The 20,710-nt window shown below is 35.3% G+C and overlaps 1 protein-coding gene across 1 annotated transcript in view; it reads right to left on the reverse strand.

Moving 5' to 3' along the window:
• Window positions 1–434: 434 nt before the first annotated feature.
• LOC117322778 (pleckstrin homology domain-containing family H member 1-like) overlaps window positions 435–20,710 on the reverse strand; it is a 304,601-nt gene continuing 284,325 nt past the window's right edge. The window contains exons 29-30 of the mRNA XM_033877718.1: window positions 13,096–13,248; window positions 435–9,190 (exon numbers count right to left, since the gene is read on the reverse strand). Of these exons, the coding sequence (XP_033733609.1) occupies window positions 9,107–9,190; window positions 13,096–13,248 (237 nt within the window). The 3' untranslated portion in view covers window positions 435–9,106. The remainder of the gene's footprint in view (window positions 9,191–13,095; window positions 13,249–20,710) is intronic.

Here is a 20,710-nt window from a genome sequence, read left to right on the forward strand (position 1 = left end):
AAACACCAAAACAGATTGTAATCCCCCTAAAAAAAACTTTCTAAAAGTAGACAATACCACGGTTGATAGTTTTTATTCTCAAACTCCTGTCCCAGGAAACAGAGTAAATCCCTCAAGACTTGCCAATGAATGCTTGCTGTGACAAACTCATTTCTCAAATGGGTTTTGCACAAGTACTAAGCAGTGATACTGGGAATGGTGGTAAATGAATATTTACATAATTACGGCACCACCAAACGCACATGGAAGTCAGCTATGTAGTGCTTGTCGCTGTCTCCTGGGTATTGAGTAATACAGGCTGCTCGCTGCCTATAATGTTAACTCACCACTCAAGTGAAGGGACATGTCAGGCACTCTCGGTAGTAAATCACGATTGGCTCTCACGCTCTGACATGCCAAATCTAGATTACAAAAAAAGAACAAAAACAGAAAAATATCTGTATCCATTTTTTATTTGTTTTCATGATCACAACACTTTTTTCCTCTTTAAAAATCAACAAAAACAAATTGTTTTATAACTGGTGACCATTATCAGATCTGTATGCTTCAGTCATCAAACTGAGATTGGTTTGTGTCCCTCCACAGGTACCTCGCCTCGTCCCTAAGGACTCGTAACCATTGACGATATGTACCCAACAACAACAAAAATCAAATGTGTGTAGCTTTCCTTAACTAGCACACAAAAGATGAACATCATTAGAATCATATAAACATTAAAGAAGAATGAAGAATGAAGACCTTGGGATATCTACACTAAGATACAGAAGAGAGTATATTCCAGGTATATCCAGTACCTGTCTGGCACATTAACACTCAGCCATCTTACTCTAGTCTCTTTAATGAGGATTACACAGCCATCACACAATTTCGTTTAATTAGAGAAAAAAAATAATGAGATTAAAGGAAGGATGAAATTTCTTTTTATTGCAGTGTTTGAATCAATATGTAGCTAATTGCTTGCCGTGTTAAGTTGTGAGGCTAATGGGCTAGAGCTTGATTGATAACAATTTAACACAATGTAATATCCAATACTGGCTGTGCTTATATACAGACTCTGGATGGTTCTGGTACAGCTAGCTCTGTGATCTGTAATTGATTAATAAACTCGTGAAGGATATAACCATTTCTATCACTCTTAAATATTTTCCCAGGTAATCATTCATTGTGAAAAGAATGATCTCTTAGTCATAATTAAACATGTAAAATAACTCAAGAATAGAATCAAAGAAATGAAAGTGATATATGTAAGTTCATAAAATGTGTTTCCAATAACTGTAAAATAAAAAAATCATTAAATTTAAATTCAATACAATAAAGCATCATTTTCATACCACAGTAGTTTTTAAAATGACAGCATTCTTTCAGCAAAGAAATTCATTTTCACTACATTTTAATTGAGATAAGGCAAAAATAAGTTGTCATCCATATTCAATACAACAGTGAATGAGTAATGGTGTATTGGAAGGAGATGTTAGAGACCATAAAAAACGAGGAAATGTGTAATATTCAGGAAAGTATTTCTCAGTCTGATTTGTCAGCATGATCAATGTCAAGGTCACAGTGACCAATATCAAGGCCACCCTTGCCAATAACAAGGTTACACACCGGCCAATGTCAAGGTCACCACTTAATCTCATGTTAAAGAGTTCTGTATCAATTTTGATTGATCAGTTAAACAGCCTATTACAAAGCATGCCAATACCATTGGTCAAAAGAAGAATGTAGAAAATGTAGATATTCATGTCTACATCCATGAAAGTATTTAAATATATTGCGACAAAACAAGAAAAAGGACAAAAATGTAACAAAATACATATAAATTAATTAATAAACAGTAAATTATGCATGCGAATAGCAGTGATGGCTCATGATGACACCTACTTTGTGTCTAATGTAATATTATTAAAAATAAATATATCTATGAAGCATACACACTCAATAACAGATTTACAAGTGTCTGTCAAATACAGAAATAAAACATTTAATCCACTAATGAATTCAAACTGAAAGTGGAAATCAATATAGAACAAAGAACTACTGTTTAAATGATTGAGCACCGAGTCAGGGTTTCACACCAGAATGACTAGACAGTTCTTCAATTTTACTTAGATTTGAAAAGATATCCAAAATTTTCCATGATATTTCAAATAAAAGAAACAAATTAATTACAGAGAGAAACGTTTGATTACTAAATGTACAAAGTCGCTAATCCTTATCAGATATGTAGACAACCTGTCAAAATTCATAAAAATAGCTAATTCTTTGTATACATAATAACCAGGTAGATGTATTATGATATTTTGTAAATGTCAATTTGAGGACACATATCAATCCACTACTGATAATGATGTTACAAAACCTCCTCTCTGTATAGGTTATGTTTATCAATCCACTACTGATAATGATGTTACAAAACCTCCTCTCTGTACAGGTTATGTTTATCAATCCACTACTGATAATGATGTTACAAAACCTCCTCTCTGTATAGGTTATGTTTATCAATCCACTACTGATAATGATGTTACAAAACCTCCTCTCTGTATAGGTTATGTTTCTGCTAACAACAAAATATTGCAAAACATTAAAGAAAAATTATAAATATACACCCATTACACAATGAGTGATGTTATAATATCCCAGGCTACCAGAGTTTATTTTAAATTAAAAATTACTCTTGAAAATTAATTCATAAGAATGGACAAAAATAATTTCTGATTGTCAGGATCCAGAAGGTCGCCCAAAAGGGTTGAACATCTCATCCCAAGGTCATTTCACCGTGGGTCGGACATCTAATCCCAAGGTCATTTCACCGTTGGTCGGACTCTCATCCCAAGGTAATTTCACCGTGGGTCGGAATCTCATTCAAAGGTCATAACACTGTATTAAATCATCAGGAGAGAGCAGTATACTTATATGTCAGACATGCAATCCCAATAATATTTTCTCTGTGGAATATTTTATAATCACCATACCAAGTATGACCTAATGACCCTCACAGGGGGGCATAAATCTGTCCCCGAGGACCCTCACAGGGGGGCATAAATCTGTCCCCGAGGACCCTCACAGGGGGGCATAAATCTGTCACTGAGGACCCTCACAGGGGGGGGGGGGGCATAATCTGTCACCTAGGACCCTCACAGGGGGGCATAAATCTGTCACCGAGGACCCTCACAGGGGTGCATAAATCTGTCACTGAGGACCCTCACAGGGGGGCATAAATATGTCACAGAGGACCCTCACAGGGGGGCATGAATCTGTCACCTGAAGGACCCTCACAGGGGGGCATGAATCTGTCACCTGAAGGACCCTCACAGGGGGGCATGAATCTGTCAACAAGGACCCTCACAGGGAGGCATGAATCTGTCAACAAGGACCCTCACAGGGGGGCATGAATCTGTCAACAAGGACCCTCACAGGGGGGGGGGGGCATAAATCTGTCACTGAGGACCCTCACAGGGGGCATAAATCTGTCACCGAGTTGTTGTCTATCTGAAAACTGAGCAGTCAGTGATGTCTTCAGTAGCATGCAGGCTTCCAATCAAGATGCGGCTTCATTTTATGTTTCTGAGAAATCTAGAAGTGAATTATCGGTATCACCCCCACAGAAGTTTTACCCAATCAAGAGGAAATGTCTGTGCATTCCCTTGAGTTGTACAGCCTCTTTATTTCCCATTTCTACTGGGAGCAATAGATCCTGGGGGAAAAACTGATTGCAGTGAAACGATTCAAATTCCGATATTTGCATGGCTATGGAATGGCAAAACAGTCGATAACTAAGGCATTTTTTTTTAAATCGAAGGAATAATTAATGAAATCCACTCTATCTACAGGGAGCCTTAAGTGTATTGTAACATTCCTCTTTCTAAAGTACAGGATGACAACAGGGAAAATCACACTTTATATCGAGTTACCAAAATGTTTGTGAGAATTGGCGTCACTTTTTGTCATATTTAGCTAACTTAGATTGATAATTCTCAGGTTTTCATAGAATGGCTGTCTCTTTATCTGTACAGGTTTGGAGCTGTTACAAATGTATGTTTTCAGGCACTAAAGAATAGCCTACTAGATCTATGATAGGCTTCAACTATGTAGTTTAAGTGGTACTAGTTTTAACTTCAAGAATAATAAAAATAACAAAAAATATAAAAAGTTCTCCTATTTTGAAGGAAGAACATTTAATGCTCGCTCCTGTTGAAGATTACATAATCTGTGTCCGATCAATTTTAAAAAGAAAAGCCAACTTTTTGCATCTTTAAAAATAAACAAAGGTGTCGCTATTGATTTTGAAACAAGATGAATGTTAAATTAGAATGTCTAAGATGATTAGTATTTATAGGAGTGTTGGAGATGATCGGCATTTGACGTGTCATTTCGACCCTAACAACCTCTGGGCAGTATCACAGCAGACACGAGTCACATGGAGTACACACATATTGAGCTCTGTTTCCAATGGCTGATCGATGCTGACAACAGAAAGTGATATGAAGCCGTTCCTTGTAAACACATACATATACACAGTCAGACAGTTTGAAGTATACAAGGTCTCCCAACGTATCAACTCCTTATGGATGACAGTTAATATACACCAATGTATTTGGAGTTGAAACTGGAATAAGATATTACCAATAATGGTATCGGTCCTTAAACTTAGTTTCAGCTGCTACATGTGGGTCCTTAGAGTTGCAGAATTGTCTTCAGAAGATAAAAGTCAGCTTGTAAATATTTCAATAGCTACAGCTTATGGCCATCAGGGAGCATTACAGAATGATATATACTAGTAACGTATATCAATATCTCTTTGTTGAACATATCAACGGCCTATCAAGACACCCAATAAGTATATTTCATTTCAGTAATCTGATAATCTTGCCAAAACAGGATAACTTTTCTTACAGGAGTGCAGTTCAAACTATTAATTAATTCCTTAAGATGTCTCAAGATTATACATATCAAACATCAAAGATAAGAAAGCTACCAAAGGTCATTAAAATCCATCCCAATAATGGTTTTATCAATAATATCTAAATATATTCTTAATTAACTTTCTAGTATGTCAGAAAAGCCTTTTAAATCTAATCAAATTATATTCCCTGTGGAACAGAGGTCCAAGATACCCAGTCTTGGTGAATATCAGAGACAGATTGGCCATGCCAGTGACATTTCTGCCCACGACTGTGGGGTGGGGGGGTATATACTGCAGGCCAAGATTGGATTGTGATGGGAACAATATAGTGACATATTACATTAAGTAGGGCGGAGGAAGGAAGTCAGTCTACACTGTACTTCTATCCCCAAATTGTCATTTCACTTTTAGCAATACATGCAAATGTACTATGAAGCGCAGCATCCAATGAAAACACAGTATGGTTGACCTTTCATCAGATCAAACAAAATTAAATGAATACTGTTTAACATTTACGAATGATACAAAATGGTGCTTCAGAAAATAAGTGAGTTCAGACTCTATCAAAACAAAACTATCTGTCATAATTTATTTATCACTAGGTAACAAAACCGGTACACAAAAATGGTTTATATCAGGGTTTTGAAAGAAAAAGATAGTGGTTTATAATTATTTCCATGCAGTATAATCAAAACTTAATTTATCCAGCCTGCTCATTTTCTTAGTGTATAAACGAATATCCTCAATTTGAGAGATCTTTTATATGTACCAGGAAATATTAAAGAATGCTAGAAATACTGGCAGTAAACATCCATTATAATTGTATTTAATTGGTGATGATAGATTATCACTCTCCCAAGTTACAAGCTAATAAGATTTTGGTGATAACAGTCTGGTACAAGTGAGATGGTGACGAGATGGTAAAGATGGGATAAAGAAGTGAGTTTCCCCTGAAACATGAACTATTGACAGAGTATGTTCGGTCTCTACAGAATCTACAGAGAAATAGAACTATTGATAGAGTATATCGGTCTCTACAGAATCTACAGAGAAATAGAAAATAGGTGGAAGACATTGACCAATCCAACAGGATTTAAAAAATTTGTTTGCCTAACTGAACTACAACTGAAACCAAATTTGGAAATGTAAAATTTTATAATTTATCAGAATAACCTTATAAATTAATTTTATTTGCTATTAGATATTCATACGCATGTTATCAGTAATGTTCTAAACTTTAATATTATACATGGCAATTTAGAACCAATTTCATTTGCAAACTTTACATAATCTGATTCTATGGCAGGCAAGCCTGCCCCATTCCCCCGAGAGGGAATTAACGATGAAGAAAAGAATATCATCCTGCTTATAACTTCATGGAGAGCAAGCAAGTGTGATTTCATTGAAGGCTCAACATAATGAAATTACAGCAGAAGAGGCGGTTATTGTGGAAACTTTCAAGCATGTGGGTGATACAGATCTGAGGCTGTCAGTCCGTGTGCGATTATGAGTTCCACATGTGCACTACATTTGCAGCGTATTATTCTGCACGCACACTGGCTGTACTTCCTGGCTTTGACAAAACATGTAATTTTCTAACTGAGAATATATTTTTATTCTCCTCAAACCCCTCTGATTCAACTTACTGAAAATATACAGCAAATATTTTAATATCAATACACAAAATCAATCTCATAACTGTCAACACATTCATTAATAAAAATCTCTTATTTTTGTTTGATTTAAGAATCATCAAGAAGATATCGGAACACAATATAGGTGTTTGTGCTATGATAAGTTTTTCCTGCCGTTGGCCGAGTAATCTTTCAAGGAGTGTGGAAATAAACTGATTATACTACTTTACAATTAAAAGACCTCGGTGATGAGTGTACTCCTATGATAAGATGGTGAGCACACAAATGGAATCCAATAGGGTAGTGTTAACCGCAAAATGATGACGATGACTCAAAAAAGGACCGCAGCCTGTCTAGTATCTTCAGGCTTCCTTAAAACAGACAAAACTCTACCATTACAAACATTAAAGAACATTTTCAATTTAAATTATATGATATACAAACAGAGCACAATTCCATTTTCCAATCCTGATAAACCATTGCTTTTTCTTATCTAGTCTTTAAAGTGGTTTAAAAAACCCATATCTCTCAAAAAATAATTCACAGATGAAAAACACTAACTTAACTTATTTCATGAAAAAAAAAAAAAATTAAAAAAAAAATTGAATACAAATGGGCACTCATCACTTCCCACAAATAGCTGTATGTCAAATTAACTTTCAAATGCTACAACTTTCCAAATTAGATGGAATAACTGCAGCCATCATCCGCCTGAGATACAGGTCTGATACAAGCCTAATAGGTTTTCTGGTGAGTGTTTCAAAACTTCATATCAATTGAGCCTTGTTAGTTTGTTTTTTTACATTTTACCAGACTTTGGATATTAGTTTTTTCAAATTCATAAATTTATTCATCTTGTAAGGTTGGGACACATATTGATGTACGATGTGAAGTAAAACAAAAGTGGCCTATTACAAATCGCCTAAAATACCCCGGTATATTTGATATTCTGTCCCTAGTATTCACCAGAAAAAACAAAACATATATGTATACATTTATATATATGTATTTCTAAATCAATAAATCATGAGAATTTCTGAGTTTAAGTGGTGTAAAAGATTAACAGTACCACTCTCAAGCAACTCACGGTTGTACATATACAATCATCAACCGAAAACTTCTGCCCTGAAGTGTCAGGAACATTCCAAATCGTAAAAAGAAATTCCTGTTTTATTTTGTGTTCAAATGACATAACTAACCTGCAGCTAAAATAGAATTACCACCAGAATACTGTGTGTCTGAAACAGCCAATAAGACAGAGCACAGTTTGGAGCCATGCTATCGCAGACGGAACACTTGCGGGTCTGATGTTTTTATCAAAGGTTACATTTCTTTAAAATTCCTTATCACAAATTCATTATCAAGTAATGGTAAAACCTTATGAAAACATTATTTTCTCTATGTAATATTTTGATTTCTTATGTCAATATTGCACCCAAAAAATACTTACAATAACAGTGTGGAAACTCCAACCGTTTACTTCAATTATTATGCAGATTTGAAATGAAAAGAAAAAAATTCAAACAAAGCAAATAAAAATTACAATAAATGAGAAAATATTTGTATATAAAAGGATATTATGCAAAATACATATGGTGTTGCTTCCACACCACAGGAACATATGTGAGGACATTTCATACAATGTTACGGTGCTGATGTAGACGTCATCATTATCACACTCATGATTTTGTAAGAAAACAAAATAAATATCAAATTAAGAATAATAAACTCAAATCCACAATCTGTGGAAAGTAACAAGGACAGATGGTGCAGTGTAGGACCGCTATAAATCGTAGTAACATACAAAATCTCATGAAGAAAGAAAACAGGAGGAAAAAGCAAGTTTACGTGTCACTGTGACGAATGGAATGGAAAGACTTGATTAATTTCGACAAACATTCTGTCACTTTTTTGTCTTCTTTAAATTAAGGATTTTCACATGTGAATTTGAGTCTGCAGTAGTATTCAATTGAACCCTTTAACATCCAGTCAGCCTTTCTGAGAGGGTTGGACCTTTGACTTTGTATAAGGATGCCATTATGGTGGTGTGAGATTTGGCAGAGAAATATTTCACTTCATCGATTGTTGCAGTAGCCTGACGGTAGCATGTGTATCGATAATTCTTCAGTTCCTTGGGTCTGCCCCTTTGTTACACAAACAGCCGCTAGATTTGAATTCTGGTGGCAAATGTTCGTGATGGGCAGCACTTCGGAGAGGATGAGACATGGAGCTGATGGTAGTACCTGTCACAACCAGCTCCCTACGACATGTCTCCTCCTATATTCACATATACCAGGCCAACATTTGAATATTGGTGGTGTTTGTTCATGTGGCATACTACTGTTAGCAACATCAATAACATTCAGCAGTTCTTTGGGAGTCAAAACTGATACCAGGGTAAAAGTCATGGACAATTACCATGTGGACGGTCAAATTAACTATATTCTGGCTGATGGCAAACATCAACAATATGTTGATTAGAAACATCAGATTTGACTGGTCAAATGTCAAAGGTCTTCACAGAAAAGTTGTTGGATTGTACTGGTGGAGGCCAACAATGTCATCTTGGTCATAGATCTGCACTGCTGTCCTGAGACGGATGTTGGACACGGACGTTGATGTAACTGGCCACTAACAGTGTTGCCTCCAGCACCTGTCAAACACAAAAAAATGTAGTCGCTATATATATAATATTATAGTAGAAATAATGAAATCAACATGGCATTTTTGCTAATGTTTTCAGGCCTTGCTGGCCATCTTCAGGCGAATATAATATTATATATATACATATGTAGGTAAAAAAAAACTTTTACCAAAGACCACATGACCTATCGGTAAATGATCACATGACTTGGATTCATTTTATTTGTTTAACCTCCTATTAGCTTAGGTCATTTCAGGACGGCCTGACCCCGTGCGTGCGATATGCATGCGTGTGACGAGTGTGTGTGTTTGTTTTTGGAGGCTGCAGAATGTTCGGGTTGAATCTCCTTGTGAAAGTCCGAAACTTTTGCAGGATTTATAGTGCACCTCACTAAAGCATACTGCTGAAAACACCCAGCAGGACACCCCACCCAGTCACATTATACTGACAACGGGCAAACCAGTCACATGACCTATCAATACATGTAAAGGATCACGAGATATTTGTAAGAAAACTTTACACAATTTGACAAGCTACTGTGCTATGAACAATTTCTATTGCCATATGATAATCAGTGCACATACTGAACCCGCTGGATGGAAAATGCCTTCCAATTTCAACATACCGATACTGAACCTGATATTCCATTATAATGGAACTTTTCAATTCCTGACATTAAGATTGACACAGTAATTGTCCTCAGTGGAAAGATTAGAAGTAGAAGTCTGTCGTAATATATCTACTGAATGCTTACACAACAACATAACAGTGGAATAATGGTTTACCTTTCATAGAAAAACTATCTAATTAAAACTTCTAGAGGTAGATTAATTTCAAAGGAATCATATTGTGTACGAAGAACTATAGGGTTTATCTCATGCCTACATCACTCTCAATACACAAGGTTCTCATTTCTAACACTTTCTCACAATATAGCTTGGCATTCTTATGTTATGATTGTATTTAAAACCATCTTTGAAAGGTCACAAAATTAATGAAAATGAAAGATAAGAAGGAAAGGTGAGGCATATGGCTTATCTTTGCCTCTTTAGCAGTTATGGAGCTTCTGTCTGTTCTAGTCTTTAGCTAGTATACAGGTCGGTGGCACAATGGAGCTTCTGTCTGTTCTAGTCTTTAGCTAGTATACAGGTCCGGTGGCACAATGGTAACACATTTGCCTTTTCCGCCAGGGTTAGATTTCCCCATCAGATATGAAAAGGTATGTATCATCTTCCTGACCACATTGGTTTGCTGTGGTTTCCTAACACAGTAAGATCCATTGCACGCTTCCATCCCGCACAACAAGAGTGATTTCTATAAGTTGGTATAACTTGTTTTACAATGGTAGTAAAATAAATAAACTTTACATTTTTTACACTGTATCACCCACCCCTCAATCACAACGCTAATGAACCTGGTGGGGACTACAGTCTGCCTCCTACATATCCTGTACACTGGGAATGTCGGACACAAATTGTCTTTGTGGTGTGTCACAGACGGCCTTTCTTGTTTCTCTCTCTATATATATTTCTTTTCTATTAATGTCACTTTGATATAAATTACTTCTCTGTTCACAAATCTATTTTTAGGTGATAAAATCTGGCACAAAATTTAATTTAGTTTCAATTTTAAATGTGAGAGTATATTTGATGTTGTTAATTAAACCTTGGACAGGTATGATAGGATGTGGACAGTTAAATATAGTCATACATGCCATATTTTTGGGAGACCAATAAGGGAGATTGATGATTATTTTAAGGGAGTTTTGCCTAAAATAAGGGAGATTTGTGCGCGGCATGAATATCATCATTTTTACTCAATTTTTAAGCAATTAACTAATTTTGAAAGTGATAAAGAATATTTATATTTATTTTGGATATTAATCATATTGTATATGCAAACCACAAAAAGTTGTATAAGGTAAAAAATGCAATAAGTATACATTCAGATTCTCATGATATGAAATTTTTTTTCGATTTTTTTTTATGCAACACAAAAAGTTTTACAGCTTTATGCATATTGCATAACAGCATTTGAAAAGGGTATATTATAATTACATGTAGCTAAAGATTAAGACAAGCAAGTTATTCATTTATCAGTTGGGATTTTTTTTAAATTAGAAAGATTGATCCACTCTGAGGGAACACATCAGTTGTAAAAATCACCATGAAATGTTCTGTGGGATACCTTATGTTGGACCAATTAGATATAAAAATATTCCAAGTGTGCAAGTGTATACATGAAATCATGAGAACGGAAGATGTTCATGTTAGGATCCCGGAGACTGCAGTAAATCTTATCACGATCATTCTAGATTTTGTATATTGTCTCTGTCATGGACTGTACAGTCATTGTAAACACCATGATTGACCACTTTGTAACGACCAACAGATGTGCTAATTTTGATAGTTTTCTAAAAGAAAATATCGGATTTCATCTTGCTATCACTGATCAACGATACACATAGTAAATGAAAAACACGTGTGATTTTGCGTCTGACCAGACTCGGTATCAATTACCATCATCAAAGTATGGTCCTAAAAGAAAACAAACAATAATTCAAGTCTGTTAGCAAAGAGGGTTAAAGTTATTTGTAAGCGACTTGCCTTTATTTCATGGTGATAGATATTCTAGCGCAAACATTACACTAGCCAGAGCTTTGTGTGAAAGCCGTGTCCAACAGGCGCCATTTTGATTGAGTGATCACGTGAACAGATGGATCACGTGATCGCTAAATTTAGCCAAATCTCGCGAGAAAACTACTGAATTGTAAACAAAAATGGCGTCGGCAAAAATACCGGAGGGAATTACAAAATACGGGAATTTGGGCTCTCCTCCCGGGAGGAAATAAATGACTTGAAAATAAGGGAGATTTTGTCTCACGTCGGGAGGTATGGCATGTATGTATAGTCAAGGTAAGGTTATATATGGTTAACTTAAATATAGGAGTGGACATTTATATCTTCAACACAGCATTTTAATTAACTTTCAAAATAAATTATAATTTACATAAGGCTACTTTGAATGACATTTACAATTCATCAGAATACACATCAGTCAACAACAGATGAAAGTTTAACAATGTATTGTTATAACTATTGTATTGTGTGACCTGGTGAGGTAATGACTTAAATTAAGTACAATGTATTGTTATATTGTATTGTGTGACCTGGTGAGGTAATGACTTTAGTATAATGTATTGTTATAACTATTGTATTGTGTGACCTGGTGAGGTAATGACTGAAGTACAATGTATTGTTATATTGTATTGTGTGACCTGGTGAGGTAATGACTGAAGTATAATGTATTGTTATATTGTATTGTGTGACCTGGTGAGGTAATGACTTAAGTATAATGTATTGTTATATTGTATTGTGTGACCTGGTGAGGTAATGACTGAAGTATAATGTATTGTTATATTGTATTGTGTGACCTGGTGAGGTAATGACTTAAGTATAATGTATTGTTATATTGTATTGTGTGACCTGGTGAGGTAATGACTGAAGTACAATGTATTGTTATATTGTATTGTGTGACCTGGTGAGGTAATGACTAAGTATAACTAGATGAAAGTTTAACAATGTATTGTTATATTGTATTGTGTGACCTGGTGAGGTAATGACTATAACCCACACAGAATCTGTTCAACACTTGTTGACATCCCAACAAAGACTTGTTGATAATGTGTAAACTTAAATTGAGGAAGTCACACACAAAAAATACCACAAAGATTTTAACGTCTATATCAGTTCCATTTTTTAGTATTAAGGACACAAGCCTGCATGGTATCCATAAGGGTTTTGTCACATCAGTAACGTTTACATATAAACATCCCAATTTCATTTTTTCATTAACAGAATGAAGGATTAAACTTACCTTGTGTTTTGGCATGGAGAATAAAGGATAAAACTTACCTTGTGTTTTGGCATGGAGAATAAAAGTTTTTCTGTCCGGTGTTCATAATGGTGAGGTGCCGACTCTATGAGTTGAGTGACCACAAGCATGAAGTCGTCCTTCCAGCCCCCGAATGTTATCACAGAGCGGAAGTCATAAGAACTGATAGGTTGCTACAGGAAAAACAAACAAAGTCAAAGAATTTAAGGTTCATTGTTTGTTTTTTGTTCGTTTACATTTAGTCATCCCTTTTTCTGAAGATATTAAATCATTTTGTAACTATAAGTCATGATATTTATTAATATCAGGAAAATCGCAAATATTTCAAGATGAAAGAAATAAGTACTATATTTCTTAATTAAATTCCATTTATATGTTTATAAAGAATTTACAAAAACAAAGAAAACAGATTAATTATCAACCAAAATTAGCTAGAAAAGGGTAAATTTACCACTATCACACAAAAACAAGATGAAAAGCAGGCCCCAGAAGTGATCTGTTCCGACTAATGTTATCTCTGAATTAGATTAGTATAGTACAACAGACTGACATTTAAACAGCACATTTAAATATACTCTTAACTTTTATAGTGCAGTCAGATCTGTCACATGTGACCTTCCAGTGAAGCCAATAGAAAGGTCACATAGGCAGGTAGTCTCTTAATCCAGGTTCAATGAAAATGGCAAAAAAAGGAAAGTCTAAAATTGTTAATTAATATGGATAGTAGAGATTCAATACAATAGGACTGCAAATATGACAAGTGCAATCAATGATTGCGAAAGCTCACCGGTGGTAGCAATCACACTATGCATTCATTTTTTATGTATGTATATAAGCATGTCATTTTGAAATTGTATGTCACATAATATCGCTCCTAGACCTCTAATGGATGTATAAACCAAATAAGAAGGGTGTGGACTTACAAGCTTTCCAAAACTAACCCCCAAAATCTTTAAATTGGGTTTTTGTGTCTAAAAACGTAAGTCCACTAAATGGTAAAATGCGAAAAAATCACAATTTTTTTCTGCATGATTTTGCCATAACATCACTCATAGACCTCTAATGAATGTATAAACCAAATGAGAAGGGCATGAGGTGTATACTTTTGGACTTACAAGCTTTCAAAAAACTTACCCCAAAAACTTTAAAGTGGGTTTTGGTGCCAAAAAAGTTAAGTCCTGCATGATTTTGCCATAACATCACTCCTAGACCTCTAAACAATGTATAAACCAAATGAGAAGGGCATGAGGTGTATACTTTTGGACTTACAAGCTTTCCAAAAACTTACCCCAAAAACTTTAAAGTTTTGGGGTGGGACGCGGATGCGGAAGCCGGGGTGACAGCATTAGCTCTCGGTTACTCGTAACCGGTGAGCTAAAAATGGAATTCATCAGTCTACAGTAAAATATGTTTGAAGATTATGAGACCACTCAAGAAACTTTGAGACAAAAATAAATAAATAAATAAAATAATAATAATAAAAAAAGAAAAATTCATTCACTCTAATTCGCTTAATGCTAATACAGTGGACCCGCGATAATCCGGACGCCGATAGTCCGGAAAACTCGCAGTCTGGACGGAATAGCATGGGAACGGATTTCCGTAACGTTATTTGTACTCACCAGTCCGGAAATTCGGTTTCCGATTCCGGAAGCCCATTTTGGGAACGGAAAGTACTTTTCATTAGTAAATTTGCCCCGATAATCCGGACGATTTTTTCACCACGAGGAGAGAAAAATGTCGGGCAAGTCACCCGTGTCGACAGCTGTACAGACTATCGCTTGACACTGTGCGTAGTCATAGCGACCGTTGCCAGGTCATAGCCCCGGGTGTTTACCTGTGTTACAATGTAGCTCTGTTTTTATAACGGTACATTGCTTTTCTTTACGATTGACCTAAATGCTTCAGTATTAAAGGGTTTTATAGTGTAGACTGGTCTTGCTTTTATCAACTTGACGTACAATATCTATTATAGTTATTTTACATAGTGCTATTTCGTAGTTAGCAATAATTAATTCACTAAAATACAGTATGTGATACGATACTTAATCAATCACAAATGCATGTAATAAATTTATTATCGGTAATTAACATCACTAACAATTGTATTGGGTAAACAAGGATATCGGCTTGTAACACCGTTACGTGTAATGACGACTCATTGAAAGATGCATGTTATTAATTACACACATGGTACATTTACCGGGTCTTTCATTTCAGGTTCATAATTTACGTAAAAAAACGTACATTGTACATAGTGGGTCTTTCATTTCAGGTATTTAACGTATGTAATTTCTACTCGTTTGTGAACCTCTGGGACGTAACCCATGTGTGTTGTTTGTAGGTCACATATGTCCGCTATAAATAAAACAACTTTCACTTCACATGTTCTTTTAAAAACATTGTTTATTTTTTAGCTTCTACAAAATAAAAGAAAACAAGAATCATATCAAGAACATAAGTATATTTATTTTTTAAAAAGACTGACAATTAGACGTGTTTATGAAACGTCATTAAAACGTCCCGTATTGTATAGAGTCAAGGGAGATAACTCTTACACAACATTTTTTTTTGACCTGGTAGACGAAATTCGGTAGTCCGGAAAACTCGTAATCCGGACGGTTTGGGCTGGGAACGAAGGTGTTCGGATTATCGAGGGTCCACTGTACATGTAATAATAAAAAATATGTAAAAAAAAATCCCAAAAAAATCCACTTGAACAAAAGTTGTAAAAGATGTTTTTATTTTAATTTCTTTTTTCACTATTATATATATATATCTTTAAATACTTTAAATCATTATGGCTAATTTTTATTCATTTGAATTCCTTGTTCTGATATCCGTCCTGATTATTAGTCATGTTACCGTATTTCCTACATCATAACGCATACATTTTTCACTGGCAAATATATATCTATGTCTCTAAAAGAATGCAAATCTTGGTTTAACAGAGTTGACTGTTTATGCATTCTTTTTTTTTTATTCTTCTTAAGCACATTTTTGTATTTTTATCAGTCAAACACCAGGAAAAATTGGTCTGAATGACTATAGAAGTTTCCCCTTCCCCCCCCCCCCCCCCTTAAACCACCTTAGAGTAACGTTTGCTGTACTTTGGTGTTATCAGGGTAAACATCAGAGTGGAGACATTTTTTTAAAGTACAGTATACTTTATCTTTAAAAGAGGACGGTAACATTGATTTACCCGGTATACATTTTCATCTGTAAAACATCCACTTTTGTTTTACTAACTCAGAAAGCCGCTGAAAAAAAGTCATTTTTCTGTAATTGGACAAAGAAATTATGGTCGTTAGCCATGTCTGACAGGTGGTCATTCAATTCAAGTAATGTACTAATACAGTAAATAAAGTTGGGAGTGAAAAATACACTCAGTACTTTCATATAATAGAGGGGGTCGCTTAATTCAGGTGGTCCCTAAAGGAGGTTTGACTGTATATCAAATGATGAATAAAACACAACATGCAACAGATTTTGTCCTTTTAGAAGGGTTAGGACTTGAAAGTGTTGAAATCCAGGAAGAAAGTACACTTCACATTATTTGACCTTTAATCACTTAACCTTCATCAGCCAATCAAACTAGAGCATGGCCTCTCCTCATATATTGTAGGCCAATAACAAAATTTGTAATCATTTGTAATACATTCCTAAACCAGAAATACTGGTCCTGTACTTATATATGGATGCAAGCTTTGGATACTGGAGTACAAACACGGCCTGGAATAACACAGATGGATTGAATCTTTTAGACTTGGAAGGCTTGGAATCGGGCAGTGTGAGTAATTTCGTCCCAAACATAGATCACATACGAGTCTATAGACAGCAACGAGAGCCATTGAATCAGTCTTTATTACACAATTACAGTCTTCATTAGACAATTTCGACAACTATCCTACATACATTCATTTTTTTTCTCATTGTTTCTGTTTCCCATGGGACAAAAATAAGTAGGAAGTCTGTCAATAAAAGCGCAGCCCTCTAACTAATGAAGGTCAGTGCTGGTTTGAACCCTGTCTGTCTGTGTGTCCCTGTCAGGTCCTCGCCATGGTAACCAGCACAGTCATTTAACTTTCATGGCAAAACGTTCACAGTGATCACCTCTCTGAGGTTTTTCCGGAGTGGTCATCATATTCATTACTAATTCATAACCTCCGAGTGCATGCGTTACCATGTAATAGGAATGAGATCGCTCTTGTACGATTGCAGAGCGATTCCACGGCTGGAGTGCTTCACCATGGCCAGAAAAGACATATACTAGTATAATCATTATCTTTTTGATGTCTGACTGAATGAAGGAATGGGTAATTTTCCAATAAAACACCCATATTGGGAATGAAAAAAATCATTAATCTTTTCCTCTCTGGAGCTGGCAAGCTAGTAGAAGAGTTAGTGATGAAAGTCTAGACAGACAAGCAGTCGATCGTATATTATACCAGCACAAATACAGTCACTATTTATATACAGACATGCTACATCATCCGCAGACCTATTGGGTATATATCTATCTCCCAAAGCAAAACAAAAATTGATGATTTACAATATTTTCTGGCTATCAGGATGAGCTAACTTATTATTGTGTGTAGTTGTAACATCAAGGACTAATTATCAGTGGATGTGGTTAGTCATTGTGTAAAGAAGACTACAGTGTATCATACCAGGGCAACAAATGGGGAAACAAAAGGAACTTTAGTGATAGTTAAAGGTGAAATGTTACATTTCAGGAGGAAATGACTTCAGGATAAAGGTGGGGGTAGGGGTGGAAGCTTTCTATTACTCACTGAACAATACTTGGGAAGAAAAAGGGTGCATCACTCTATATAAGGGTGTGAAAAGTATTGAGATACCAAATCTCATTTTAACATATTTCCCTTAATTCCTTAATTAATTCTAATTCTTGGTTAAATTCCTACTCCTAATTCTATTTCTTGTTTTGAATTCCACGTGCACTCCAATTTTGACTTCTTTGTTAAATTCCCACTCCCAATTTTTACTTTATTGTTAAATTCCTACTCCAAATTTTAATTCTTGGTTAAATCAAAACTCTGAATTCTACTTCTTGGTTCCCACTCCTAATTCTACTACTTGGTTCCCACTCCTAATTCTACTTCTTAGTTCCCACTCCTAATTCTACTTCTTGGTTACCACTCCTAATTCTACTTCTTGGTTCCCACTCCTAATTCTACTTCTTGGTTCCCACTCCTAATTCTATTTTTGGTTCCCACTCCTAATTCTACTTCTTGGTTCCCACTCCTAATTCTACTTCTTGGTTCCCACTCCAAATTCTACTTCTTGGTTACCAATCCAAATTCTATTTTTGGTTCCCACTCCTAATTCTACTTCTTGGTTCCCACTCCTAATTCTACTTCTTGGTTCCCACTCCTAATTCTACTTCTTGGTTCCCACTCCTAATTCTACTTCTTGGTTCCCACTCCTAATTCTACTTCTTGGTTCCCACTCCTAATTCTACCTCCTCATCAGGTTCTAACTCTAAGTTTTCCTTCTCGGTTCCCACTCTATTTTATTAGTTAGTAAAAACCAAACAAATTTTAGGAAGAATTTTACTGGTGGGTATGTAATTATAAAGCTGAAAGGAATGGTGAATGTATTATCAGTTATATGACAAAGCAGCCCAATATAAGTGATAACTAAACAGCTCCTCACATTAACGCACCAATTACAGAAACACCATATCATACAGAGCTTCATACAAGAATTTATCTCATCTCTCTGAAGGAATAATTAATCGTGATCAATAGACCCGTAATAAAACAGTAGTCACTATCTGGTGGTAGGGTATAGTAGTCACTATCTGGTGGTAGGGTATAGCAGTCACTATCTGGTGGTAGGGTGATTCATTTATTGATATTATTCTAGTGACAATACCTTACATACTAGTGACAATACCTTATATACTAGTGACAATACCTTATATACAAGTGACAATACCTTATATACTAGTGACAATATCTTATATACTAGTGACAAAACCTTATATACTAGTGACAATACCTTATATACTAGTGACAATACCTTATATACTAGTGACAATATCTTATATACTAGTGACAATACCTTATATACTAGTGACAATAACTTATATACTAGTGACAATATCTTATATACTAGTGACAATACCTTATATACTAGTGACAATAACTTATATACTAGTGACAATACCTTATATACTAGTGACAATACCTTATATACTAGTGACAATACCTTATATACTAGTGACAATACCTTATATACTAGTGACAATACCTTATATACTAGAAAATCTAAGACGTGAATGCCCCTGCTCCTACTGCAACAATGTGTCTATTGCAGAAGGGGTCAAAGGTAACCTTCTTTGACCTTTAACATTAAACAATGACCACCATAATGTGATCAGGTGCTTATATGATATCATATAATGGTGTTTGGTGTTATGAATCAAATCTGCTGAGGGATTCCCCATATACTGTAATGATTTTCTGCTTATAGGAACTTCACCGATTTACTAACAAACTAGGTGTATTTACCTTGCTTATATAATATATGTACATGCATGTATATATATTTGTGAGATTTTTATTGTGACATGTACAACTCTTGCTGGTGATAAGGTTTCATCTCGATGAAATCAAACTTGCTGTGTCATCATTTTTTTAGTCCATATATTTCGTGCTTGCTTTTAGAAATAAGCTATTAAGATCACTGCACTGACTTTTTTTGAGCAATCAAAATGAGTTAAGTGACCATTGGTTACATAAGGTGTCTAATATTCAGTTTGTACACTTCCATTAAGAATGACAAACTTTTCACACTATGTAACATCAAAGTCAAAATAGTTAACTTAATTGTCCAATCCTTATAAACAGTTAGATATGTCATTTGCCTTAAGGCTCAATGTAACAATAAATATTGTGCAAAATTATTGAACATCTGACATATATTTCAATCTACAATGACACAGCAATAAGTCTTATCTAATAGTAAGTGTGAAAAATTGTCTTTATATTGTAAAATCCACCATCAGATACAGGTTGTCAGTCTACAGCGGGAGACATTGTCTTTATATTGTTAAATCCACCATTAGATACAGGTTGTCAGTCTACAGCGGGAGACGTTGTCTAAATATTGTTAAATCCACCATTAGATACAGGTTGTCAGTCTACAGCGGGAGACGTTGTCTAAATATTGTAAAATCCACCATCAGATACAGGTTGTCAGCCTACAGCGGGAGACATTGTCTATATAATGTTAAATCCACCATCAGATACAGGTTGTCAGCCTACAGCGGGAGACATTGTCTATATAATGTTAAATCCACCATCAGATACAGGTTGTCAGTCTATAGCGGGAGACATTGTCTATATATTGTAAAATCCACCATCAGATACAGGTTGTCAGTCTACAGCGGGAGACATTGTCTATATATTGTAAAATCCACCATCAGATACAGGTTGTACAGAGGGAGACATTGTCTATATAATGTAAAATCCACCATCAGATACAGGTTGTCAGTCTACAGCGGGAGACATTGTCTAAATATTGTAAAATCCACCATCAGATACAGGTTGTACAGAGGGAGACATTGTCTATATATAATGTAAAATCCACCATCAGATACAGGTTGTC

This window comes from Pecten maximus, chromosome 3 (assembly GCF_902652985.1).
Source record: "Pecten maximus chromosome 3, xPecMax1.1, whole genome shotgun sequence".
In the NCBI taxonomy this organism is placed as follows: Eukaryota; Metazoa; Mollusca; class Bivalvia; order Pectinida; family Pectinidae; genus Pecten; species Pecten maximus.